A 27,587-nucleotide genomic window follows, 5' to 3' on the forward strand; every position below is an offset into this window, starting at 1 on the left:
GCATCACTCATCCTCCTGCCAGCTGAACAAGTGGGCAGTAGGGATGCCAGCCAAGGGGGAGAGGCTCTTCCTGTAGTGGCTGGGAGTGATATCTGCCCCCTTTTCATGGTCTGGTATGGGTTCTGTCTTTCTCATTTTGAGACTTAGCTCATGCTGCCCATTTGGGGCTGGATCTCATCTCTGCACCAGTTTCCAGCCCTCCAAAGCCTTTCCCCCCTGCACTGTACCCTTTGCCCAGTTCTCCCTATCTTCTTTTACACGCTCTTCAGCTCCCGCCCTTTCCCCATCTAGCGCAGCGAGATCATATTCCTTTGCTCTATATTTAAGCTTTCTTGAAATGTCATCCCCCCCACCCATTGCTGCAGAAAAGTCTGCCAATGTGTTCCCTCCCCCTTTACCAGGCAACGTAGTTTTGATCTGCTGCCTCTAATCCCTATTTGGCTGCCCTAAAGTTTGAAGTGAAATTTAGCATCTTCCAAGGGCCTGCTGCTGATCCGCCTTTGAAGAAGAATATACTTGAGAAGATGCTGCCCTCAACACTGCTCCCCTCCTGAAAAGTACCATTGGAGAGGGGCTGGGATTTTGTTGGTGTGTTGCAGATTGAAGACAGACAATCAACAAGAGTCTCCTAGTGCTGTGAACATGCTTTCAACTCTCTTTTTAATGTACATGAAGGTGATCACAAGGGAACAGAAATCACACTTTCTAGTGGCAGGAGGAGGGTTATCAGGAGGGAATGAAAAGAAGGTGTAGTGTTGCAAGATATTCCATTTCCTTGTTGGTTTATCTGCCTCCAGTGCGCCCAGCTCTCATCTCATGCAGGTGGTTATGGAGTCCTTCATAGTACTGCTGTCTCCTTCCCTTATTCTTGTTGTAGACTTTAGCACTTGAGACAGGAGGATGTTGCATGGAGTCAGGTAGGATAGCCAGGAAAGAGAGCAGCCTGCAACTGAGTTCGTTCGTTCTTTCTTTCTTGGGATCTGCCTAAACTGTTGGGAAAGTACCTTGCAGCTGAATCTGTGTTCAGACCTCACAGCAAACTCCAGTTCAACCAGGGGTGACAGTAAAAAAAAAGTCTTACCAGTTCTGTCTCTGAGTGCTCGAAGCAGAGGTTGGGAGCTACAATTGTGGCCACTTTCTTATTGGTTTTCTGTAAGCACTGATTTACTTTCACCCCTGAAATAAACAGAGGGAAGCTCTGCACGCACACTGGAGCAGAGGGAGGAGGGAGCAGTCAAGGCCAAGCTACAAGTGACGAATGACTACGTGATCCAATGGCGTGCAAGTGGAGCGCAAGTGAACAGGGAGGAATACACGTGAGGCTGTTCACTTGCCGTTCAAGTGTCATTCGTCACTTGTAGCTTGGCCCTCAGGATGCAGCCTATTTCAGGCAAGTATCTGCAGGGAACTTTGTTCACCAACAGGAGGAGGTGGCTGTGACAGAGTAGCCAGCCAGCGGGGAAGGATGACTGACTCATATCAGTGCCTGTTTCGTGGATATACTCCACACTCACATGTATATAAAAAGAGCTCAAAGCATGTAAAAAACACACACACACACACACACACCCCTCTCTCAAAACACACACACTTTCTTCTTCATCCTGTGGGTATTTGCAGTGTGGAGGAGTGGCAATTAATTAATCCACCACTCAGCATGTTTCTTTGGCTCTGAGGTACCCCCTGAATGGTTCATGGTGAACGTGGGAACCGACTGTGGGTAAAAAACAGCTGCAATCTTAAGCTAAAAATACCTGCAGTGGGTACAAAAATAGGAACAGAATCTGAACAACCGGAATAAATACAAAATATACAGTTAATACAATTAACTCGCAGCAGGAGAAAACTCAACAGGCGCTGTTACAAATATCCAACCCTGATCCTCCATAAAGGAGATTAAACTAATTACCTGGCAGTCCTTGTTCAGCTTAGCCCAAACTTTGTTGAAAAAATACATTTAACGTTGCTCTATATCTTCTTTGCAGTAGGGGAACATCAGATCTGGTGCCTGAATTAATATCAGATATTAGAGGGGCTCAGGGTTCTCCCCTACCCCGCCCTAACTCAGCCTAGGCTCCCATACAAGGAAGTGTCTTTTTTTATGCCGCTAGCTAAAGGGCTGTTCTCTCTATACTTTCTCTTTCCACAATGTCGTGACCTCCTTGCTTCCCATTTCGCTTGCAGAGAAGCCAGGTCCGGCGCATAATGTGATGGTGAAAGAGGTGTGGGGATTCAATGCTTTAGTAGAATGGGAGCCTCCCAAGGACGACGGGAATTCAGAGATCACTGGTTACTCCATCCAAAAAGCTGACAAGAAGACCATGGTAAGGCAGCTCCTCTGCAAAGGACACCAGCTGGCTTTTTCCTGGGCCCTGGTGAAAATGCATGCTGGTGGTAACCTTGAGATGTCCAAGACCGAGGCCTGCTCTTGCCAGCTCTTGAGCCAGTAGGCAGTATCCTACCCTTCCATGTACAGAAGGTTAGTTTCTCCTTATTCTTATGTATTGCTGCAGCTCTCCCCAAAAAGATCAGGCCCTGAGTGACAGGCCTACATAAGGGAGCATCAATGCAGGTTGGCAGGGGGCCTGGGATGAGTTGGAATGGCTCATTCTGGACCACCTGGAGGTGAAATGGCTCCTCCTTGAGGGGAGGGAATGCAAAATTAATCCCCTTCTCCTTCCATTCCACTAACCCTTGTGGCTCTTCCTCCACAGGGATCCTGCAGTCGCAGGAATGGGCTTTCCCCGGGTCAGCAAGAGCTGTAGCAATGCAGAGGAATGTGGAAAAACTGCATGCCTCCCAATGACCCAGTTTAGTCTGTATTTATATGAATACAATTATGGTGATTGCCTTTTGGAGAACAGCTTCCTACTACTGTAGGGTTCATACTTCACCAGTGGCCATCCAGTATTAAATCCAGGTTAGTTAGAGCTGAAAGACTGGGCAGTAGTTTCATATTTGCTGTGGAAGAAGCATGGGGTAGTGGCTAGAATGTCAGACTAGCATCTGGGAGACCCAGGTTCAAATCCCCACTCTGCTATGGAAGCTCGCTGGGTAACCTTGGGCCAGTCATTGAGTCTCAGCCTAACCTACCTCATAGGTTGTTGTTGTTTTGAGACCAAAATGGAGAAGGGGAAGATGTTTTAAGCCACTTAGGATCTCCAATGGGGAAAAAAACAGTATAAATGAAATACATAAATCAATATTGTATGCTACCTCTCCACAGAACCTGCTCAAGGCAGCTCACAAAGTAAAGCAGGATAAAATAATACGAGCCTAATCATTAATCCATTAAAAATCAGCCATTAAAAACCTAGCCATTATTTATTGAAAGGCACTGTTAGGTCACTCTGGGACTGAAAGTAATTATTGCTTTCCATCCAGAAAAAAGCATTTCTTTCCATCCAGATTGTTTTGCCCATTCCCCAGCTAAGATTCCAAGTATGTTTTCCTGAATCTGAAACCCCATAATGGGGGATGCAGTCTTTACTCAAAATGACTCTAATTGAAGTTGCCTTCTTTTAGAAAAGGTGGCTGTCAGATGCATATCTGTGTAATTTCTAGTTTGTTCCGTATCACTCGGTATCCTGGTGATGGTAAACACACTTAATAGCAGCAGAACGGCTCCCCAGCCCAGTTCTACCCTATTTCCATACTAGGTCCCCCTCTAAATGTTCATATGTTCCTTCTTTCCTTCTCTAAGGAGTGGTTCACGGTATACGAACACAACCGTCTTACACGCTGCACGGTATCCGACCTTATCATGGGCAACGAGTACTACTTCCGAGTCTTCAGTGAGAACATATGTGGACTCAGCGAGACTCCTGGGGTCTCAAAAAACACAGCTTTCATTCAGAAAACTGGTAAACACGTACCTCGATCAATACCTTGGGTTTCTTCCATGCATTAGGAGGGGAGGTTATAGGACTTTAACAGGATGGTTTAGGTATAGTTTAAACCTAAAGGAGAACCGGTCTGGCATCCTCTTTCAATTGCCTGGTGAGCTACATCAGACACTAGGATTTATGGGTTCTATGGGAGAACAGTAGGACTGTAGAGGATTAGAAATGGTAGTGGATTGGAAGAGACATCTACAGAAGACATCTGACGCATGAAGAACATGTCTTGGGAGATGCAGTGTTAGCTGGGAAGGGTAGTTTAAAAAGACAGAGCAGGCGGCAGGGCAAAGGATTTGCTATACAGTGGAGCTGTGTGAAGGGGCTGTAAAATGCCAGAAGGGAAACTTCAGCCCATTATAACCTCTCCAGGTCCAAGGCCAGCTCTGGAAGGCAGCTCCAGCCCATTTCCATTCCTTGCTGCCCTCTGGTTGCGATCCCACGGACTGGAGAGCTGAAACTGACAGAGCCTTGGTGGAGGCAAAGATTAAATTAACAAACCCGCTGAGGAGCGATCTCCGCCAGCTCTGTCTTTTAAAATTATGCTTCCTGACTAACATTGTGTCTGCTACACTTGATGAACATGTGCTGAGGCATCTCATGTATAGAGTCAGAATCCTTTCCTGGGGAAAGGGGAAGATGGTGGAATATACCAGAGAAGGATTAAGATTTAGGACTCCTGGGTTATTGCTGGGGACTCTTCTACTGGACGTCTCCCTTTCTTGTTTGCCTTTTCCTCCAGGAATAGTCTGTAAACAGACAGACTACAAGGAACATGACTTCCGCATGGCCCCCATTTTCCTGACACCGCTGGTGGATCGGACAGTGGTGGCTGGCTATACCACCGCCCTCAACTGTGCTGTGAGGGGACACCCCAAAGTATGTATTGAATGAGGAAATGGAATGGGATGAAATGGGGTGGTTCAGAGGGGGGTCTGCATGGCCAAGCTGGAGGTACAGATAACAGGATGGAGATAAAAGAAAATAGGGGAATGAACGGCTGGGGTGACTGAGAGTGGTTGATTTTTTATTAATTAATAAAGGTTGTGTAACAATTTAAAAAAACACTCTCAATAAGAGAAAACAAAAGAACCTGGTAGGAGTCAAGAAGCCATCATCAGTATTCAAAAGGAGCATTCTTCTGCCAAGCAATGAGCAACAGACCTTCAAACTTCTATTGCCGATTGACACCTTGCAGATGGTTTCTGATAAACCATTAATGTAATTAAGGCACATTTTTACGTGTAAGCCCGTAGATTGTTGTTTCTATTCTTGTTTTCCAATGTTTGTTCAAGTGCCAGTCTGGCAGCTGTCAAAATATGTAACAAAAGTTCATGAACATTAGCAGGTGCTAATGCTTTCATCTAGTTAAGACGATGAATCCAGAGATATGACGTTTGTTACATTCCAGAAATATCATCAGTGACGGCTATAGCCATTTCCCAGGATTCTCTAGCTTTCTTACATGACATTGATATATGCCACATCATTTTGACCAATACTTTAATCTTGCCACACTCAGTTTATATAAGAGGGGCGATGACCTAGTGGTAGAGCATCTGCTTGGCACACAGAAGGTACCCGGTTCAATCCCTGAAATGTGCAGTTAGAAGGATCAGGAGGGAGGTGATGTGAAAGACCTCCACCTGAGACCTTGGAGAAAACTGCTTGTCAGAGCTTGATGGACTAATGGTCTGATTCAGTATAAGACAGTCACACCTTCATATCTTATACAGTTCACCATGTAATATATAGTACCACGCTGGTGCTCCCGAACTATCCACCCACCCACCTATCTACACTTTCATCTTAGGTTCCCAGCTCTGTGTTTCCCTTGTAACACTACTTGAGGGAGGGAGAAGGTGCAATGGGAGGAGTGTTTAATTTCTCTCCTGCAAATCCCCAAGCCTGTTTCAATTGACATTTCCGAACCCGGCTGCATAACTGGAGATTATCATGAGGCAAATGGAGATGCAATTTGCAGGGTATGAGTGTGAGGAAGATTAAGCACCTCTCCCCTTTGTTGAATCTTACTCTGGCTTCCATATCAGGTTGGCCAATGCAGCTTTGAGAGTGCCATTGCTGTGCCACATCCTTGTGTGTTTGTGGTTGGCTGAAGGAAAAAAAAATCAAAAAGGGAATGGGTGAGAGAGATGGGGGCAAGTGGGGACTTGGGTGCAGGTTTTGTGGAAAGGGGGGGCTATCTTTGTGGGTGGGTGGTGGGTTGCACTGTTTACATTGAAGAGGAATTAGGAATTGTTTATGGATTTTGAGCATTGGTAGGATATTGGCATCTGGAGCCAGAATCTGGGACATTGTTCTCAGTGCAGGGTTGACAAAGCTTGTGTTCTGGGGCCACACCATAATGTGGGAGATCTGTGACTGTCAGTGCAATCCTAGGCAGATATTTTTCCTTCCAAACCCATTGACTTCAATGGACAAAGAAGGGTATAATTCTGCTTAGGACTGCTCTGTGTATCCCCTACATTTTTAATATTTTTTTTTAAAAAATAGCAGTGCAACGGATGGATTGAGACTGCAATACCAGCAGTAGTTCTCTCTTCTCCCCACATCATTTCCTCATTAGAAATCTTTCCCTACTGCAGAGCTATTAGTTGTACTAGGGAAACACAATGGGTACCCATATCATAACCCACTACAGCTTTTTATAAGAAAACACTGGGAGATCTGATCATGGGGTTGGATTCAGGGTGGGTAGGCAGGTGGGGTGATTATCCCTCCTCCCGCTGCAGACCTCCAACTCCCATCTCATGCTGTTACTGGAGATCACCTGTCTCCCAGGAACAGCATTTGCGGGGAGCAGTTTGGCATGCAGCAGGGCAGGAGAGATGAGACAGTTCTTGTCTGCTGCCTGAAATCTCTTCCAAACACAACCTGTGAAACTTTATTTATTTATTTGTAGCCCACCTTTCTCACTGAGAGTCAAGACTGGCGGGGGTGGGGGATCATGCAGTATAGAACATTGAATAAACAATGTAATAGGGAGTACAAAACTGAACGACAATGCAAACACCAATGTGAAGATGCAGTATACGATACACAATGAACAATGCAATAGTGTGAAAAATATGGAATTACAAATCCAGAGAACTCCTCCTCAAGCTGGATGTTACAAAATATCTTCTACCACCTGTGCTATGTTTGCCGAGTCATCCACATGGTTGGATTCAGGGCTCTTTGTTTGTGCTGGTTAAGTGTACCAGTACTTCTTTCTGGTGGGGCTTGGGTCGTCTTTTTGTGCTGACGGCCGGGGTGGGGGCTGATTGCTCAGAAGCCACAGCTGGCCTGTCCTCAACAGCTGCAGCTTGGCACCCCCCTCCTTTGCTGGGCACTTCTTTTGCCCCAGAGCCAGCCCGATGACATCATCAGTGGAGTATATTGGCTGCCCTGCCACTTTCTCTGCCAGCCTCTTTCCCCCAAATAGGGTCCCCAAGGTGGCCAAACAAAGCACTGGTTGGGTTGATTTATCCAGCTCTGCCCCCACCACCACAGCATTTGAAATAATTATTTGGACATTAAACATGCACAGCTCCATGGCGCAGAGTGGTAAGCTGCAGTACTGCAGCCCAAGCTCTGCTCCCAACCTGAGTTCAATCCTGGCAGAAGCCAGGTTCAGGTAGCCGGCTCAAGGTTGACTCAGCCTTCCATCCTTCTGAGGTCGGTAAAATAAGTACTCAGGTTCCTGGGGATAAAGTGTAGATGACTGGGGAAGGCAATGGCAAACCACTGCCAAGAAAACGTTGTGATGTGACGTCCCCTTCATGGGTCAGTAATGACTTGGTGCTTGCACAGGGGACTATCTTTACCTTTTTATCTAAATATGCACAGCAACTTTTTATTGAAAGACCACTACCAAAACAAAGGAATAGTTATTCCTTGACCTAAAAAACAAAACAAAAAACTGTAAGAATAAGCCAAAGTTTTCAAAGAGTACATGTGTAGAAAATACACAGGAGCCGTATTTTTGCATTTTTAACTCTAGGGGAAAAAATCTTCTGAGATAAAGTTGCAGGGATTAAAAAGGAAAGAAATAATCAGACTCAATCGGAGATGCTCAATGGTCAAGATCACTTAATGCTTGTACCTGGGCTGGCATCAGGATTACAGCCCCCAACTTTAGTTGAGGGCTGAGTGGTGAAGAATTTGCACTGTAGAGCTATTTTCTGAAGGGCTGCCTGCATGTATAGCAGGGTTTTCTCTTGTAGATAACAGAAGCTGATCTTTCTGTGGATGAATGAGCCAGCCCCTTTATAGAAATTCCCCTGTAAAGTGACCTTTAGGCCTCATTGATTAAAAAAAGAAATTGACATGAATTTCCAGTTTTACAGCTAAGAAGATTGCACGTTCTGAAACTTGATTTTTAAATATTATAAGGTTTGCATGCCCTGACTTGGATAGCCCAAGCCCGTCTGATCTCATCAGATCTCGTAAGCTGAGCAGGGTCAGCCCTGGTTAAGTACTTGGATGGGAGACCACCAACAAAGCCTATGATTGCAACAGCATAGCAGAGACTATGTAGGGGCAGGCAACGGCAAACCGCCTTTGAACATCTCTTGCCTCGAAAACCCCCAGCAAGCGTTGCCATAAGTCAGCTGTGACTGATGGCAAAAAAGTTGCACAGATATTTGTGGTTGAAACCAATTATTCTGGGGCATGGTAGGTAGTACAATGCTGGGTACTTTGGAATCAAAACAGGGTTGGAGACCATTAGGACATTTTGTCCAGCTCCCTTTTAAATTATCCGTCTTTTGTCTATTCTCAGCCCAAAGTGATCTGGATGAAGAACAAAATGGACCTCAGTGGTGATTCCAAGTTCCTCCAGAAAAATAGCCAAGGGGTGCTGACCCTCAATATCCGAAAGCCAAGTCCTTTCGACAGTGCCACTTATTCTTGCAAGGCCATCAACGAGCTGGGTGAAGCCCTTGTGGAGTGCAAGCTGGAGGTCAAAGGTGACTGTGGGTTGCAAAAGAGGGGTTAAGCATGTGCTATGTTCAGAGGAGGAGGGCGTTCCTTCACACTTGCATGCCCACCAGGAACCTCTGCTTAACACCCTTTCTCTCTTCTTTCGTCTCTGTAGCGCCCCAGTAATCTTATTGCCACAACTGCCAAGACTGAAAGAGGTAGGTAACAGGCCTTCCACTACCACCACATTGTGTGTATGGAAGGGGCACAGAGCCCTTTGGATTTCAAGGCAGAATGGAATTCCTGTTCAGAAGTCACTTCGGTGCAGAAATAGCCCTGAGGTCAGGGTGGTTGTTCGGGGGGAAGGGGCTAAGCAAGTGGCTTGTGTTTGTGTGAGAGAAACTGTGGGCTTAGTATAATCTGATTTAGAGAAAAAGAGCCTTATTGAAGGGGAAGAGATTAAATCTGGAAAGAGAGCACATAAAACATATTGTGGGAAGCCTTGGGGAAGATATGACTGTGGAGGACACTAGTTGGGTGAATTCCCTTGCTTGTATCGAACAAGTCAACCCGGTTAATCCTTGTTTTGCTTTCTCCACAGTTTACCATTGTCCTTTTTCCCATGGTGTTCCATCCTACAAGGTGTGCTGTGGGGCAAGGGGAAAGTCAAGTTATTTATCTCCCCACCTCAGAACAAGCCACGCATCTTGCGCTGGGATAGAAGCAACTACCATAGAACAGCCAATCCTCTTGTATCTGTTTGTGTGTCTGTCTGGTTGGTTGTTCTGTCAATAAAGTGATCTTGATGGGATAATCTGTTCATTCATCAATCTCTTTAGAAAGAGAACTGGTAATTACAGTGGGAGCAGCAGGCTGACTTTGTAGATGATCACGGCTTGGGTGTAGAGGGGAGGCGGGTCTAAGCATGGACTTGGAGGATCAGCTGAATTGGAAATGGTTTTTTATTGGGGGCAGGCGGGGGGGAGAGATGTCCTGCATTCATTCTTAGGGATGGATAAGGAGGTCCCAAGTTCACTCAAGCCTTCTTCATTGTCTGGGCTGCCCACTCACATTTTCTCCTACAGAAAGAGGAACAGACATATAGAAGGCAGTCAGTTTTAGGCCAGTTTGGTGTAGTGGTTAAGAGCACGGGACTCTAATCTGGAGAGCCGGGTTTGATTCCCCACTCCTCCACGAAGCCAGCTGGGTGACCTTGGGCGAGTCACAGTTCTCTAGAGCTCTCTCAGCCCCACCCACCTCACAGGGTGATTGTTGTGGGGTAATAATAACACTTTGTAAACTGCTCTGAGTGGGCATTAAGTTGTCCTGAAGGGCGGTATATAAATCGAATGTTATTATTATTATTATTATTATTATACATTTGGAAATGTTAAAAAACTTGAACTTAGGCCTCACAATGCTTGTTGTGAAGCCTCACTGGAGCCTGTGGTTGGGTGGCCTGCAGGTCTCCCTTTCACCCTGTGTGCTCCCAGCGGGCCTGGCAGCCATGGCCTGGCTCGTTGTTCCCTCTGCACTCAGGCAGTCCCAACCACGAGGCCCCAAAGAGCAGCTTTTGCTCCCTCCCTTCTCACCTCAGGTGCACCTCAAGAGGTTGGCACTCTTCGTGGTTCTTATGGCAACCGGTGAGGTACAAAGAAGAGGTCCCGAGAATAATGGGATTCTTTTGGATCACCTATGACCACTTCCTGGATACACTGCGATGCGGGTAGCTCAGGTTCGCCTGCTGGTAGGTGATGGGGGCATCAGTGCGGTAAAAACGCAAGCGGTAGAGCAGTCGTACCCACTGCCCAAAGATATCTTCCAGTTTTTGAGGATGTGCCAGAAGCTGTAGATAGAACGTGCGGCCATTGGCCAGGCTAACTTTGAACTGGTATCTTCTTTCATCGTGGATGAAGATCCGGACAAACTTCAGGGGCAGAAGCCTGGTGAGTAGGAGGAATGTGTGCGTGTGAATCAGGAGGCCACAAAAAGCAAACCCCTCTTCCTCATACAAACTTGAGTTTGGTTTGAACAAAACCCCACTCCATCTTGTGTTTAATGTGTGACTGTAGGTTTACCTTTAAGCCGGTGGGGGAAGGGGGACAAATGATCTCAGGGCCCAGAGGCAGAGGAACATCTTCATCCCCTCCCTTCACTCTCCCACACTTTAACTAGCCATAGAGGGAGGGCTATTTGTGTCACTGATGATTCCATGAGTCTGCCAAGGATCTTCCTGTATTGTGTAATCACGTGTGGAATCATCAGTAATGCAAATCATTCCGTTTGGGTTTTTTAGATTATGCACATTACATGGCTGTATTCTGGTCCTATCAGCAAACTGGAGCATGACCCTAGTTAATGGGCTCAAATGAGCTCTTGCACATCCAGTTTCTGATTTGGGAAACCTCCTTGAATCTAACTCTGGTTTGTAGTTCTCTTTATACTCATGTACTTCAACTTAGGAGGGTTTGGTTCTTTCTGCATAACCAACATTCTACACCAGGGATTTTCCATGCAACTGGATTCTAAATCAGCATCTTGGTTTGGAATCCCAGTTACTGGGAAAAGAACAAATTCCAATTTGCTGAAGTGCTTGTAGTTAAACAAAAATGGGGCTAGACTGAAGACTTCTGAAACCTGCAAGTCTCAACCACATCTCTTGAGTGCAAAGGGAGGTGGGAAGTAATGTGGGAGCTCCAAGAACACAACATGTCTGTGCTGGAAACAAACAAAAAATCCTCATTTATTTGTGACATCTGAACAGACCTGGTGACTTAGACAAGGTGTCCTGTGCAATTGGAATTTGGTGGTAATTTTTAGTATGTATTAATGTTTAAAACAATTTTGTCTGATGAATCAAAACACCTTTCAATTGATCAAAAGCTTTTCCCTTTGATGAATCCAATTTAATCTAAACAAGAATTTAATTAGATTAATCAAAACTAAAGGAGAGCCCTGTGGCACAGAGTGGTAAGCTGCAGTACTGCAGCCCAAGCTCTGCTCAGGACCTGAGTTCGATCCTGGCGGAAGCTGGGTTCAGATAGCCAGCTCAAGGTTGATTCAGCCTTCCATCCTTCCGAGGTCAGTAAAATGAGTACCCAGTTTCCTGGGGGTAAAGTGTAAATGGCTGGGGAAGGCAATGGCAAACCACCCCATAACAAAAGTCTGCCAAGAAAACGTCGTGATGTGACGTCCCTCCATTATGTCAGTAATGACTCGTTGTTTGCACAGGAGACTACCTTTACCCTAAGAGAGCCAGTTTGGTGTAGTAAGAGCAGTGGGACTCTAATCTGGAGAGCTGGGTTTGATTCCCCACTCCTCCACTAGAAGCCAGCTGGGTGACCTTGGGCTAGTCACAGCTCTCTGGAGCTCTCTCAGCCCCAGCCACCTCACAGGGTTTTTTGATGTGGGGATAATGATGGCATACTTTGTAAACCGCTCTGAGTGGGCATTAAGTTGTCCCGAAGGGCGGTATATAAATCGAATGTTATTATTATTATTAGTAATCAAAACTAGAATTGATAAGAAAATTTGGTTTCATCCATTTTGAGCTTTCACTGAGAGCAGGGATTTCTCCCTCTCATTGCAGCTGAAAAATTGGTAATTAAAAAACAAACCCCTCGCTTCTAGCTCCATCCATACAGAGATGTGAGAAATGCACTTCCACTACTGGAGTAGCAGCAAGTGGGGCAGGATTGGAACCATACATCCAGTGCCACTCTGCCCACTCGTGCTGATTTTCCCTACCTCCTGTTCCTCCCATTTTCTGCCCTCGGACCTGCACAAAAGAACAGTGTGATGATGCTCATGCCAGGCCTCCCCTGTGGCCCAGAGCCCCCCACTCCCCCCTCTCACTTTCCCTTTGAAAACTCAGCTGTGCTGTTAAGGGTACTGCATGACAAGCAAGGGGACATGCCGTTTTAAGGTGGGGCTGGGGTCAGCAGCAAGCTGCCTTGTGCCAGTTCCTCTGCCCTCCCTCTCTGTAGTGGCTGCAGGGTAGAGCATCCAGATGGATGTTCCACCCACAGTCACCCCACATTTCCTCCTTTGACCCAGAAGGAAGAAAAGTTGGGTTATTTCAACCTGCTTTAAAGGAGAAAAGGAATAGGAAAACTCACCAGTTGCGCTAAGAATTGGCATGCCATCCTGTGTGCATTACCTTTGATCAGGGCTTTTTTCCAGAGGGTACTGGCACCTCTTTAGGGACTACCAGCATCTCTTTGGCATTTGGGACTTGGGATGAGGGGGACAGCATCATGGTTGCCGATTCCTCTCTCTCTCTCTCTCTCTCTCTCTCTCTCTTTTTTTTTTTAGAAAAAAAGCACTGCCTTTAATTATGAGGTTTTCCTACTATCAATGTGGGGGGAAATCCCAGTATGGAAGCAGTTTATACTGTCACCGATTACTGCATTTGAGAATGGTCTCTGTGCTTCTCTTGTATACATCTGAGCTTTGCAGTGTAAATATGACAGATCTTACCTCCTCAGTTTCCTGGTCTTTTGACCATACAGAACTGCCAAATTTTAAAACTGGTCCATCCGGCTGGTCCTTTAATATCAGTTGAATGTGCAGCAAAGATGAAAGCTTCAACTACCCAGATTTTGAGGATTGAACTGCTGTTAAAGGGCCAAGGCATTCCACCTCCCCCTGCCCAGACCAGTTGGCTACTTTATGATTACACTGTACACACTGATTTTTTTCTTTGCACCTGTCTGCATGTAAGCCAACAGGGGATAACACTTTGTGTACCTGACAAGTGTTTTGTGGCCCCTGCACTTTTATGTCACAGTAAATCTGCTAGTCTTTAAAAGGTGACAATTTTGTTTTGTTACCAACCCCCGCCCACAAAATCCACCAGCATCTGTTTCTGAAACATTTCTAAGATCCTGAGGACTCCTGATTTTGCATTAGCTGGGACTGTTTTTCTGTATACATCTACTGAAAATAAATCTGGGGAATCCCTCCGAGCATGTGCAGAGGGCCTTCCTCACCACTGAATCTTCATAGCCAAGACCCATCCATCCTGGGTAAGGGGAACACATTCATAGGCAAGACTTCCAGCCAGCATCAAACTTCTCATAGGGTTGCCCCACTGCAGACTGGGAACTTCCTGGAGATTTGGGGAGGGGGTGGAGCAGGAGATGGCAGGATTTGGGGAGGGGAGGGACCTCTGCGGGGCAAAACAGTCCCCCCTCCAAAGCACCCCCCTCCTGGGAACTGATCTTGGAAGCCTGGAGTGCAGTTGTAATTCTGGGAGATCTCCAGGCCCTGCCTGGAGGCAGACAACCCTACTCCCACGAGAGAAAAGTGTCATCGTGTGGGGATGTGATGAGGACTCACCCGATAAGTTGCAGCTCTTCTTGAGGGACAAACACAGCTTGAACATACGCGCATGAGTCTGTCTCCTGCTGGCACTCCACTGGCCGCGCCAGCAGCATAAGGTCAGGCAGCTCCAAGCTTGGACTACTGGCAGCAATACCCATGGTGATCCTGTTGTTTACCTCCCCATCTTTGGTGACCTGGAAAGAGAGAATTGCTTTGAAGGGCTTTTCAGGTGAATAATAACATGCACTGGGGAAACTCTTAGGCTGACAATCACAAGTTACTGGGCTAGAAAACACACCACAGGCACCTGCTGCCTAGCATCTGATGTTGTAAATATGCTCGAGCATTCAGCTAAATAAGTAGCACTCTTCAAAACATAGAACTGACTGAGCCCCCCGCCCCCATCAGTGCTGTTTCAGGTTGGGAAGACTGTTGTGTGCACGCGCATGTGTACGGGCAGGGGGAGATGCAGCCTTGATCTGAAGAGGGCAATGTGAGTGTCTGAACTAGGAACACACGCTCATGGCCAACTGTTACATGGGATGGGCCACCCAGACCCTGTGACTTGGCCCTGTGTCATGGGCTACCTACGACTGCTCCCTAACTCAAAAGAGGATACACGATCCTAGCTGTGGTGGTTCAGAGAGATTCTTTTCTTCTGCCCCACAAAAAAGCCTTGCCAGCATCCTAGAAGGTGTGATTTGGTGTGATTCACTTTTATCTTTTTTAAGTATTAGGCTATGATATTTTCTGTTCAGTCTTTATCTGTTGGGATCATTGATTTTGGAATGATTTTGCCACCTGCATTCAAAGGCCTTCAGAATGTGGCAGGAGACAGAATTTAAACACATTCCAGGGAACAAATTTGGATCAGGATGGAGAAGCCATGAGGATGGTGGTGGAGTCTAGTGAAGGGGGCCAGAGAGGACAAGTTATCCCATACACTTCCTTCCACTCCATACTCAAGTGATTGGACTACGGGCCCCTGGTGAGCTTTAGGACTGAATGGGGGTTTGAATTTAGGTCTCTCTACTTCTAATCCAGCCACATTGGTTGTCTGCCTGAGTTTCTTCAAGAGAAGAACAGTGCCTTCTTTGGTCAGGAAAGAAAAAAATTAGAATAGAATAATTCTTCTGGTTTCTGAAGGTAAATGTGACCTAATAACAACAGGGCCTGAAACCTTTAAGCACCTGAAGCAGCAAATGGAAATGACACTTCCCCTGTGAAAATAGCATCATTTAAGTGACAGCTTACCCCTTACAACAACAACAACAACAACATTTGATTTATATATCGCCCTTCAGGACAACTTAATGCCCACTCAGAGCGGTTTGCAAAGTATGCCATTACTATCCCCACAACAAAACACCCTGTGAGGTGGGTGGGGCTGAGAGAGCTCCAGAGAGCTGTGACTAGCCCAAGGTCACCCAGCTGGCTTCAAGTGGAGGAGTGGGGAATCAAACCCAGCTCTCCAGATTAGAGACCCATGCTCTTAACCACTACACCAAACTGGCTTTCAGTGCCTTGTTGTCCCTTTGGGGCAACCTGCTGGCTGCTGTGTGAAACAGGATGCTGGACTTGATGGACCACTGGTCTGATCCAGAACAATTTTCTTATGTTCTTATGATCCCAATCTGCTCTGCTTCAACACACTGCTTTGCTCAGCCTAACAGTTGAATCCTCCTGGTCTGGCTCCAAGGATCCTTGTGTTCTGTTTCCAGCCCCCTTCCCCTGTGCCTCACCTGTACAAAATTGCTTTCAAACATGGGACAGTCCTTCAGCTTGCCATATTCTCCACTGGCTAGGCATCTCCGCAGATCTCCCATTTCAAAAATGGGGCAGATGTTAGTATCCTGGCTACTGGAGCCTGGAACCTGTTGGAAAAAGAACCAGAGGAAAATGTGATGCCATGTTGGATTGGTTGCGGATTTCAGTGCTGGCCTGAACACCTAGGAAAAAAGTTAACATCTCTTTACAGAAGGCCCTGATATGTTGATTCACCTTGCCTTCCTAGGAGGTGCACTTGATCAGGTGCGAAATGTAGAAAAATATTGAGAAAATAATTGCCAACCTGGAGAACCAAAATTTGAGTACTGAACATAATGAAGTAAGAATACTCAGATATTCCTAATTAACCTGCTCTCCCCATAAAAAGAATGATAGAATCATACAGTTGGGAGGGATCCAAGTACATCTTCACACAGCTCATAATTAAATTATGGAACTCACTGCCTCAATATGCAGTCATGTCCACTACATTAGGTGGTGGTGGGTGAGGTAAGTTCACAGCAGCATCATAAACCAGAATGGTTAAACGGAACCTCTGTGTTCAAAAGGACAGCACATCTGAATACTAGATGTGGCCGTGGAAGGAAACAACAGTAGCAAGGAAACAATGTAGTGTAATAGTTAAGAGAGTCAGACTAGGATCTGGAAGTCCCAGGTTCGAATCCCCCACTGCCCTGGTGCTCGACTTTGGGCCAGTCACTCTCTCTCAACCTAATCTCATAGAACACTTCTGTAACACTAAAGATGCAGACTATCCGTAGTCTTGAGCAGTTGGAATGAAAGACACGATAATTTTGAGTGCCATTCCCACAGCAAGCTTCCTATATTTTCAACACTTACTTTCAACTGCCCCTAAATTCCTGCAGACTGGGCTGTTTTTTTTTCCCTGAGCCGCCACAGCTACAGAGAGGGATCAAAATCGCTTAGGTCCACAACTTCGCATCGCAAATTAGAGTGGCCAATTCTGGAAATACTGGAGGTGGAGTGGAATGTGGGAGCAAGGTCTGGGGAGGGCCTGGAGCTCAACGGGGTATAATGCCCCAGAGTCCACCCTCCAAAGCAGTCCTTTTCTCCTGGAAAACCGAACCTCGTGGCCTGGAGATCAGTTATAATTCCCGGAGATTTCCAGCCACCACTTGGAGGTTGGCAACATTAGCTAATTCATGTCACGCGCATAGGATTGCCAGCCTCCAGGCGGTAGGTGGAGATCTCCCGGAATTACAACTGACCTCCAGGCCACATAAATCAGTTCCTTCGGAGAAATTGGCTGCTTTGGACTCCTGGAGGTGGACTCTGTGGCATTACACCATGCTGAGGTCTCTCCCCTCCCACAGCCCTGCTGTCTCCAGGCTCTACCCTCAAAATCTCCAGGAACTTTCCAGCCTGGAACTGGCAACCTACGCAGGCGCATTGGTCCCCCCACCCCTAGACTACCGGCCTCTCCCATGCTGCCTTGCGCTGCCGGCTCCCCGTCACGTGATCCTGGAAAGGCGCCATGGAGGCTGTGCGGAGGCCGCTTCGGTGCTTTCTGCCTGTTCTCCTCTTCCTTCTCGTGTCTCCGCTCGTTCGGGCCGCCGGAGTCGGGAGCTGCCGGGGAGAGCCAGGCCTGAGGGTAAGTCGCTGGGGTGGCTGCTCAGTATGCTGAGCTGCGAGTGGCTCCCGGGGAACCGGCCGGTTAATATTAACTAGATGCGGAGTTAATATTCGTGAGGTTCATGAATATTCATGAGTGCAGTGGCTGCTGAGGAGCAGGACCGGGAAGGTGTGCGGCGAGGCTTGCTGGCATTTGCAGCTGAGGTTCCTGAGCATCTCCTGGGTAACATTGAGCGGATGACACCGGGAGCGGAGGCTGACGGTTGTGCTCTGATCTGTCACAATGTTATCCTTTCTCTGAAGAGCTCAGTTTAGAACTCGTAGTTCCCCCTTTCTCTGGGTTATTCTGGTGTCGCAACGCCCCTGTGAGATGGGTTAGGCAAAGAGGGACTGGCTCAGAATTGCTCTGTGGCCGAGTGGGGGATTTGACCCTGTCTCCCAGATGTACATCTGGTACCTTGACCGCCACACCATCCTAGTTGCCACTCGTTCTGCATCTATGGCAACCCTATACCTGCCCACGTGTCTATGAAAATGCAAGAAGGACTATGCTGGATGAGACCAATGTTTGCCTAAGCACATAGGTAAAGGTAAAGGTAGTCCCCTGTGCAAGCACTGAGTCCTTGTCCTCCTCCTCATTGTTGTTATTATTACTCACCCATGGGGGGATGTAGCATCATGACGTTTTCTTGGCCGACTTTTTACGGAGTGGTTTGCCATTGCCTTCCCCAGTCATCTACACTTTACCCCCAGGAAACTGGGTGCTCATTTTACTGACCTTGGAAGTATGGAAGGCTGAGTCAACCTTGAGCTGGCTACTTGAACGCAGCTTCCACAAGGATCGAACTCAGGTTGTGAGCAGAGCTTGGGCTGCAGTACTGCAGCTTACCACTCTGCACCACGGGGCTCAAGCACATAGACAAGATATATTGAGTCAGACTGTGATCAATCAAGATAAGTCTACTCTGGCAGCTGCTGCCCAGTAGGGGCCTTTCCCATCACCTACTGCCAGATCTCTTCAACTGGAGATGCTGGGGAATGAACTTGGGACTTTCTACACACAGAGCAGATGCTCCACTTTTATGTCACAGCTCCTAAGAGCTTGTTTCTTGCACTGAACAATCAGATGCCTTGGGAAGCTCACAGCAGGACACAGAGACCTAAACAATCTTATGTGTTGCCTTCAGCTCTCTGGTTCCTGAGCTGACGATATATTTAAAATAAATAAAATCCTAGTATACATTTTGAATTTTCAGAGACAGCAAGCAATGTGGAAAATTTTCCGTGGATTGTTTATCTGTTGTATCAGTGCTGTTGTGAAGCAAATTAGTCATGTTAGATGGACAAAATGTGGAGTATGAAGCATAGGCAAATCCCTCTGCTTATATATGGTGGATTTCCCTTATTTTGTTAACATTATTTAAATATTTAGATTATTTATTTAAATTTGAATCTGAAAATGTTATCATTCAGTTTTTCTTGGAAAATCCACATCGCTGTTCATATGAGCTTTACATGGAAATCTGAAGATGATCTCTTGTATTTCATGGGTTTTTGGCCCTATTTGCAGTTTTTTCCTTCTGTACCTTTTTGCAGGTATGTGTATAACGTTCTAGTTGAGAAAAAACATGTTACAATATTTACTCAAATACATGGCTAGTTTTTTTCACATATATAAAAAGAGGGGGCATCTTACATTTGCATACAAATTATCTCCAGAGGTTATTTTTGTATGTGTGTAACATTTTAAGGGCTCATCTATATTGAGTTGCCTTCCTTTTGAGTAATTATGGTATCTGATGAAAGGGGCTTTAGTCCCCTCAGCAGATGCTGCAATAAAGTATCTTTAAGTTGCCACTAAACTTACATAGTAAATCTGGACCTTCTCAGTGATATACGAAGGCTAAGATACCTAGATGTTTCACATTTGGTGCATTGTAGCACATTTGTGAAAGTCGGTTCCTAAATAAGTCAGGCTGACTTTGGAGAGAGAAGCTTTCTTGCAGCCATTTACTAATGGTTATATCCTATCCTCATTGTGAGAAGTCCACCAGGTATTAAATAGGTAAAGGGGATACCCGATAGGATTGGGGCACTGGGAAAGTGGGGACTTGGTCTGTGATCTGTCTTCTTTCTTGCCAGGCAGGTGAGTCTCGAGACACTGAAACCTGTGGCTTAACTCTGCAGCTAGAGCACTCCTTTGAGCTGGGTGAGTATGCACAGAGCAGATGGCTGGTGAATGTGTGAGTGAAGGATGATGGAGGGAGGAGCACACAGGCTCAGCAATTAATCAAGCTCATGCCTGTCATAACCTGAGTGTTGTTTGTGATATTTGAATGCAGCTGTCATGTAATGTGTAAGGCTGGCACTTAGTTAGGTAAGATTCCCATTCAGATGCACCCCTGTACCCAGGAAGAGGTGTGGATTTTTTTCTGCTCCTCCCATATTGGATCTTCCATTTCCCCTCTTAATTTGGTTCTTTAGAGACTGCCATAGTTTGTGGTGGTGGGATATGTGTGTATAACAGCTATCTTTGATATAATATTTGCAGAGGGACCTAAATTGCCTAAAGAAGTATATGAAAAGAGAGGGAAGAGTCTCCTGTAAAAAAACAGTGTTTGGGATCATGAGACCAGGATGTAAAAGACTATGTGGGACAGGCTTCTCCAAGGGTGTCTCCAGTGTAGTAAGGAGAATTGGAAGAGATCGGGTGAAAAAGCTGTCTGAATCCAACCCACTGTTGCTTGAACCCGTTCCAGAGAATGCACCAGATCCTGTTGCTTGAGTTACACTGAGTGCTGGCTTGTGTAGTTGCTTCAGGTTGATGTTTGCATGCATGTCCCATCTGATAGGCTGGTAAAGAGATTGGGAAAGGGGCAATGATGTGTTCTCTGGCTTATCTGGAGAAGAGGGCAGCTTTAGTGGAGATTGAGTGGGAGGCCAGGTACTGAGACTTCTGGGAAGATTGTTGGGCCTGTAGCATGTACGTAGGGGGTTGGGTTCGTTCTCCAGGAGTAAGCTCAGGATCCAAGACCCTCTTGCTTTTCTGTCTTCCACAGATGACAGTATCCAGTTCCAAAAGCGGGGGACTCTCCTGTGGAATGTGACCCCTGACTCCAGCCTCTCCCTAAATCAGAAGCAGTTAACTGAGGAGGAACGCAATAAACTTAGGGTGAGTGTGCATGCATACGAGAGAGGAGGCTTGGCTTGACTTGGCTTATGCCATGAGAAGTACTAGAAATCAAGGCAGTTTTGGGAAGAAGGCATGGGTTGAAGGGAAGGCATGGGGAAAAGAAAACGGGTTTGGCTCAGCTGAGGCAGGCAGGCAGGGTTTTCTGATGTACAGTAGCAGGAGATGTGGATTTCCTGTGTGAGATATTGAGGAGGAAGAATTGTATTCTGGCCTCTCTTGCTGCTAACCATTATGTGATACAGGGCTTGTTTAATGTGTGGTGTCTTTATTTGGCTGCCAAATCTCCTGAGGCCTCTCCTGTAGGTCCATTCTGGAGTTTTTCTGGCTGAAAAATTAAAAAAGCAATCCTGGTTGCCAAACTACCTCTGGGGCATGTTACCACCAGTCACTTTCTGTCATTGCTAGGTGTTCTTTCGGTGATCAGAACCTCCAAAATGTGATTTAGGGACAAGTGTTTTTTTTAATCAAATGTCCTGTCTCATTAATAGTTTTAGTTTGCGGAAGTGGGCTGTTGACACTTTTCATGGCATGAAGCAAAGTAACCTCACCTGATCATTGCTGCAGATCAAGTTGATATTAAAAGGCACTGGAAGAGGGGCCAGTGTTAAAAGTTGGCAACCATATTTAAGGGGTGGAGTAGTCTTTCTGCGGTGGGAAACTGAACCACACCATCTGCTAAGACAAGGGGTAACAAGAGGGTGCAGAGGAGAGGGTGTTTTGCCGTCTTCTGAACCAAAGAGTGAACATAAGAAGTATTTCTTGTTGTTCATCCTGAATCTACTGCCTATCAATTTAATTAGATGTCCTCAAATTCTAGTATTTTGGGAGAGGGAGAGAAAGTTCTTTCTGTTCACTCACTTTACTCCATGCATAATTTTATAACTCTCATCCCCACCCCCACCCCCACAGTTGTCTCTTTCCTAAACTGAAAAGTTCCAGACTCTGCAGCTTTCCTCAAAGGAAAGGTGATCCAAACCCCTAATCATCTTGGTTGCCCTCATGTTACTTGTTCCAGCTCTGCAATGTCCATTTTGAGATGTGGTGATCAGTACTGCACACAGTATTATAAATGAGGCCACATCTAAACAGGGGCTTTATAATATTGGCTGCTTTATTTTCAGTCCCTGTCCTAATAATCCCCAAAATAGTTTGCCTTTTTCACTGCTGTGACACACTGAGTTGACACTTTCACTGAGCGATCCCCTATGACCCTAAGGTCTCTTTCTCAGTCTCAACAAGTTCATACCACAGTAGTTGCCCCACTGTGCATTACTTTATACTTACCTGTAATGGATTTCATTTGCCTTACTCACCCAATTTGTGGAGATCCACCTGGAGCTCTTCACAGTCAGGATTGGTTTTTTCACTGGAAACTGGGTGATGGAACATGGGTCATGCAGCAGACTAAAGAGCCTTTAAACTGTTGGCAAGTGAAGTGTGGTGGAAGAGAAGAAGAGTTGATTGACTTTCCCTTTGTCCAAGTACAGACGGAACATCCCTAGGGAAAAGCAAGACATTCCAGGGTGAGGATGAAATCTGTGGTTGGCAGTAATTACATCTGTAGAGAGTGAGAGTATATTTTGGTGCATAGTGGTGCAGGGCTTCAGAGTGATATTGCAGCCCAAGGGCCTTGGTGTGAAACCCATGAAGGAGGATTTGGGCAGGGCTGCCTGTCTATGGCAGGTTTATCTTTGAAGAGAGGAATCTGGCACAGAACTACATATTCTGAACTCACCCTCATTGGAAAAATCAAACAAGTATCTAGCTCTTCTGATTGGGGACGGAAGCTTGGAAATGCCTTTCTCACTCTCTTTTTGGTTTTTAAAAAAATCCATATGATTGACACTCTCTAAATCATGGAAGTGGAATAAGTTATTCCAGATCAAAGTAATTTGTTCTGATCTCCTGTTTTCAATTTGTATGGACCCAGGTGTGATTCTTCCACCTTATTGGGATAGGAGGGCTGATTGATATGGGCGTGAGAGGCAAAGATTGCCCATTGCTACTTGTCTGTTTTTTTCCTTACTCCAGGAGGTAGCTACAGAAGGTGGACTCTACCGGGTGCGGATACCACGACGGCCCCTAGGGAGCATCGAGGAGAGTGGGGTTGAATATGTCACATCCTTTGTCCGAGCGGTGAGTATCTTCTGATGGTGGTCATGGGAAAGCCTTGCTGCTCAACCCTGCCTCATATTATGTCTGTTTAGTTCAGACTAGCAATAGGTCTTCAGGGTCTTCGGCAGAGAAAGGTCTTTCCCAGCCTTGGTATATTTTAACTAAACATGGTAGGGTTTGAACCCAGGACCTGCTGCATGAAAAACTTATGCTCTGCCTGTCAGTGTACCCCTTCATCAATTTGCCCTGGACCAACCTTGCCGCTTTACCAGAGAATCTTCTTGTCCAGCCTAGAGATTTCACATTTCTTGAATGTGTTATGGTGCAAGGGGAAACTGCTTGTCTGTATTTCCCCTTAGCTTTGGGGTCAAAATCTATAGACAAATTTGGGGCACAATCATGCCTAGTTAAGTGCTTTTAATTCCCATTTAAAGCATTTGAGCGGATTAAGCACCTGCTTAAATCTTCCTCATTGAAATTGGTAGGACTTAAAATCATGGAACTTTAACCCAATGGTGCCCTTTTACCATAGTGACATGAATGGGAATATTTAGCTTAATGTTGTTTAGAGAGAGAACTCCATGAGGCACAGGGTTGAGGCGGAAGCTTCAGGGCATGTTGAGTGTGTAAAATTAAGGTGAGGAAAAGCTGCCAGTACAGGAGCCTTAATCATGCTGTAATAGCGCTAAAGCTTCCATAAGCCATTCAGTAACTTGACATTCCATTCAAACCTTGTAAATGGCTAAAAAATAAAATAAAGGGTTTTGGCTGTTAAATTTCTCTGGTTTGACAAAGCTAGCTATAGATGACACAAATGTGTGTCATAATAAAGTATGTAAAGATGATACGCACTATAACAGAGTTATGATCCTGCACTGGAATCCTTTCCCTTCACTTGCTTTCTTGCCTTTTAAGTTTCCCCTGTTTCTCTTTTCATGTTATTATGTCCTTGGAAAGAAATATGGTGTTGATCTTTAAGCCCTATATGGTTTGAGACCAGCATGCCTTAAGGGTTACCTCCCATATGAACCTACCTTAGCACTACAGTTAACTTTTGAGGCCCTGCTTTGAGTGCCCCTGCTTTCTGAGGCTAGTGGCAATCTGGAGAAAGGGCATTCTCTACCGTGGTCCCAAAATGATAGAACTCCCCCCCCCCCCGCCCCCAGCAATGTTCATCACTACCTTCCACCAACAAGTGGAGGCTCTTCTGTTTCATCTGACATTCTCTCAGAGATTGCTTCTTCTGGTCCTGTGTTTTCTCTCTTTAGTGAGATTTATGATCTATTTTATTATGATGTTTTACTGTTAGTTGTCTTGGGGGCACTGATTGGGCAGGTAGGTGGGATATAAACACTGTAAATAACATAACTAAATAAAATATCCTTACAAATAGAACATTGTGGTCCAAACAACATAGTAATCTGCTCTCTTGTCATACTGCCACATTTTCTACAAAAACATCGCCTTAACAGAAATGGGCACAGAAATTATTCCAGCATTTTCTGACTCCACTCGAGTCTTCATAGGAGAAATGTAACAGGGAGCTTTTTTACATCTCTTTCCCTACTAGAGGGATACTGTCTGTAAAGGATGCGAACAGTCTGCTTTATGAAATAAAACAGACTGTTAGCTGTGGGCCCCATTTGTTCACTTATCACCACCTCACCAACGTCTTTGCTGAGTTGAGGGCTACAGGAAGGAATATATAGGAAGGCTTTATAGGAAGGAATATCAGCCTCTCTTTCTCCCTCGGCAGTGTTCCATGGTAGAGTCGCATCTCTCAGACAGGCTGACAGTTCATATGGACGTGGCTGGGAATATTATTGGCCTTTCAATTGTTACCATTCCGAGCTCCTGCCATGGGGCCGAGGTGGAGGATGTGGACTTGGAACTGTTCAACAGCACTGTCCTTCTCCAGCAGCCCATCCCTGCAGCTGTGTGAGTTTTATGTGTGCAACCAGGTGGAGCTGGTGGTGGGTTCCAACAGAGCTGAAGAGGTTTGGAACCGGGAGTTCTGGATTTGCTGGGGAGGGGGAGGGCACACCCTCTTCTATTGTTGTTACTGAGAGGGTCATCAAAAAATGGCTGCCGTGTAACAAGCAGTGTAAGATGCTAGGACTCCAGAGCTCCGCCTCAGGAACGAGGCTTGGGTTTTTTTTCTGAGGGGCGATGAGCTTCTTGTGGGTAAAAGAAAAGCAACGGAAGCTGTTCATTATCTCCTAGTTACTCTGAAAAGTAATAGCTAGAACACACAGCTCCCAAAGCCTTGACAAAGGATCCAGGGGCAGTGGGAAGGTTACCAAGTAGAACTTCTGGTTTCTCTGATAGAGATGAATCCAGAGGTTTCGGCTGTGATGCTAGGCACTTTTAAAAGGAGTAGACTCCCTTGGAAGTTCGTTGGCCTTGCTTCTAAGAAAGTGAGTTTAGAATTAGGGCAATGCCTGTGTTAAGTTTCTGTCTATCTACAGTATTTTCCTCTGTGGAACTCAGGGCAGTGTATATGGGTTTCCCTTCCCTATATTATCCTTGCAGGTTTATGAGGTAGGCTAGATGAGGGACGTGAGTGGCCCACAATCACCTGGTGAGTTTCATGTCTGGGGACGGGGGGACGGGTTGAGCCCAGGACTTCCAGGTCCCAGGTTTGGGTCCAACTGGCTTTTCTGCTGGTGAAAACAGGAGGGAGTCCCCTTTCATTCCCCCTGCCCCAAGGCTATACTGGGGATCAGGGGACTTGCATGGACAAAAGCCATGTGGCTGAGAAGCAACAAGGAGGGGGTTTGAGTGAGATTGAGTGAAAAATATGGCTGGATCCAACTCCTAGTCTTCTAACCGCTGTACAATGCTCATTCTCAAAATGTTTGGGAAATATCTAGCAGCTATAGCCTCGGTCTGTCTAGAAGAGAAACATGTTCTTCTGTTGCTGACAGCCTGTGGCTTTCTTCCCCAGACCTGAGACGGCGGCATTTATTGAACGTATGGAGCAGGAGCAGGCACAGAAGGCCAAGAATCCACAGGAACAGAAATCCTTCTTTGCCAAATATGTAAGTGAGAGGGTAGGGAAGGCCAGCTGTCCCACCCCACCTCCTGTTTCCCTTGCAAAGGATCTGTTACAGAGCTGGCCTGTTGGCCTGACACTTGGTCTGGGTTGGGGATGGATGTCGATCCCTGTGCCTTCCCCCGCCCCCTGCTTTTCAGTCACAGGCTAGGGCAAAGAAGTCTGCAAAAGGATAGGGAGATGTACTCCTCCCTCTGATACCTGTTCTCCCCAATCCCTGCAGTGGCATTTAATTCTGGGCGGGGCAGTGCTTCTCCTAGCGACCAGCTCCGCAACAGCCCCTCGGGAGCCAGGACGTCAGCCCTGAGTCTAAGTAATGCCACCCCTGCCTCACCTTGCTTCCATTCTCTTCTGCACACTTCTGAATAAGTTTGATACCCTCCTTTTTTTATTTCCTGGAGGCAAAAAAGGCTTCTTTCTGTTGTAGAATGGAGTCTTTTCTGCCATTCTTGCACATGGCCTCTGTGTTGGGGTTGGAGACACTTGAGGCAGCTGCTTTTTCCCTCCACAGCCACCCACCATATTGGTTTAGCTCAGTGGGCTGTTTTGAAGCGCAGTGCATTCTGGGAGCAGCCCAGACCCTCAAGATGCTTCAGGGCTTGGGGGTCCCAAGCTCCTTTGAGGAAATAAGGCACATTTTTGTGCCACCTGAGCCTGGCACACCTTTCCTCCTTCAGAGTTTGATCTTGCCAGGCTGTTTCCCTCTCTCTTTCCCCTCCCCTGCATGGTAGAGCCAGAACACCCTTTCTTGGTGGCAGGTCTTCTCTTCATGGATGCAACCCTCCCCGACTGTCTGTCACTGGGGCAATTGGGTGCAATCCCTGGTGATGGGAGTCTTTTGATCGGGGTCTGAACAAGAGTTTGTGTGCAGTGTAGGAAGGAGAGAGGTGGAGGGGGGCAAGGGGTGATACAAAGTGTGCATACGGTTTCGAATAATCTTCTCTGGAGATTGAGGGAAATGTGTGTGGGAATGGGTATAGAGAAGAGGGGTAGAAGTTGTTGTTGGGGGGGGGGTTAAGGGGCACAATTTGGCATAGAAGGGATCCTCTTTCTTTATGTAATTAACTTCTCTCTTTCCTCCCCACAACAGTGGATGTACATTATTCCCATCGTCCTCTTCCTGATGATGTCTGGAGCACCTGATGCAGGCGGGCAGGGAGGGGGCAATGGAGGCAGTGCTGGGGGAGGGGGGCGGTGAGGGGAGCTTTGTCTCCTTTCCCATGTTGGGAGGAGGAGCAGTGTAAATAAATTATTACTGGAGGAATGTGGTCCCTCTCCTGGTTTCTGACTTGTGCAAGTTGGGTTGTTTTCAAAGTTTATATGTAGGAACGTTTCTAATGTCATTGTTAAGAATAAGAGGGAGGGTTTTTTTGTAAGCCTGAAAGAGGAGAGGGTCTAATCCTGTCCTAAACCCCCAGAGAATATTCACATCCAAAGAAGTGTTGATGCACTATAGCGCCCCCTGCCTTTCCAAGGTGTATGTACCAAAGCAACACAAATTCAGCTTCTGGGCTTCAGAGCTGGGAATCAAAAAGAGTCCAGTAGCACCTTTAAGACTAACCAACTTTATTGTAGCATAAGCTTTCGAGAATCCCAGTTCTCTTTGTCAGATGCATCTGACGAAGAGAACTGTGATTCTCGAAAGCTTATGCTACAATAAAGTTGGTTAGTCTTAAAGGTGCTACTGGACTCTTTTTGA

At 46.3% G+C, this 27,587-nt stretch overlaps 3 protein-coding genes across 4 annotated transcripts in view; 2 read left to right on the forward strand and 1 right to left on the reverse strand.

Moving 5' to 3' along the window:
- The window catches only part of MYBPC2 (myosin binding protein C2), a 64,491-nt gene extending 54,858 nt beyond the window's left edge, over positions 1 to 9,633 (forward strand). Inside the window, exons 25-30 of the mRNA XM_054993394.1 lie at positions 2,185 to 2,324; positions 3,704 to 3,863; positions 4,639 to 4,775; positions 8,680 to 8,866; positions 8,995 to 9,037; positions 9,421 to 9,633. Coding sequence (XP_054849369.1) covers positions 2,185 to 2,324; positions 3,704 to 3,863; positions 4,639 to 4,775; positions 8,680 to 8,866; positions 8,995 to 9,005 — 635 coding nt within the window. The 3' untranslated portion in view covers positions 9,006 to 9,037; positions 9,421 to 9,633. The remainder of the gene's footprint in view (positions 1 to 2,184; positions 2,325 to 3,703; positions 3,864 to 4,638; positions 4,776 to 8,679; positions 8,867 to 8,994; positions 9,038 to 9,420) is intronic.
- Positions 9,634 to 10,477: 844 nt separating this feature from the next.
- On the reverse strand, positions 10,478 to 16,985 carry GARIN5A (golgi associated RAB2 interactor 5A). Its single transcript, XM_054995413.1, has 4 exons — positions 16,773 to 16,985; positions 15,887 to 16,018; positions 14,160 to 14,338; positions 10,478 to 10,762 (listed from the first exon to the last, which is right to left on the reverse strand). Exons 2-4 carry the CDS (start codon positions 15,968 to 15,970, stop codon positions 10,513 to 10,515), a joined length of 513 nt encoding a protein of 170 aa, XP_054851388.1. The 5' UTR covers positions 15,971 to 16,018; positions 16,773 to 16,985; the 3' UTR covers positions 10,478 to 10,512.
- Positions 16,986 to 17,406: 421 nt separating this feature from the next.
- On the forward strand, positions 17,407 to 27,143 carry EMC10 (ER membrane protein complex subunit 10). Of its 2 annotated transcripts, XM_054994808.1 has the most exons (8): positions 17,407 to 17,544; positions 19,668 to 19,734; positions 20,585 to 20,697; positions 22,750 to 22,854; positions 24,590 to 24,771; positions 25,781 to 25,874; positions 26,112 to 26,201; positions 26,979 to 27,051. In XM_054994808.1, exons 1-7 carry the CDS (start codon positions 17,428 to 17,430, stop codon positions 26,193 to 26,195), a joined length of 762 nt encoding a protein of 253 aa, XP_054850783.1. In that variant the 5' UTR covers positions 17,407 to 17,427; the 3' UTR covers positions 26,196 to 26,201; positions 26,979 to 27,051. The 2 variants fall into 2 exon arrangements, with proteins under 2 accessions (XP_054850783.1, XP_054850781.1); XM_054994806.1 differs by lacking the exon at positions 26,112 to 26,201 and having other exon boundaries at positions 26,979 to 27,143.
- Positions 27,144 to 27,587: the final 444 nt, after the last annotated feature.

This window comes from Eublepharis macularius, chromosome 12 (genome assembly GCF_028583425.1).
Source record: "Eublepharis macularius isolate TG4126 chromosome 12, MPM_Emac_v1.0, whole genome shotgun sequence".
Classification (NCBI taxonomy): Eukaryota; Metazoa; Chordata; class Lepidosauria; order Squamata; family Eublepharidae; genus Eublepharis; species Eublepharis macularius.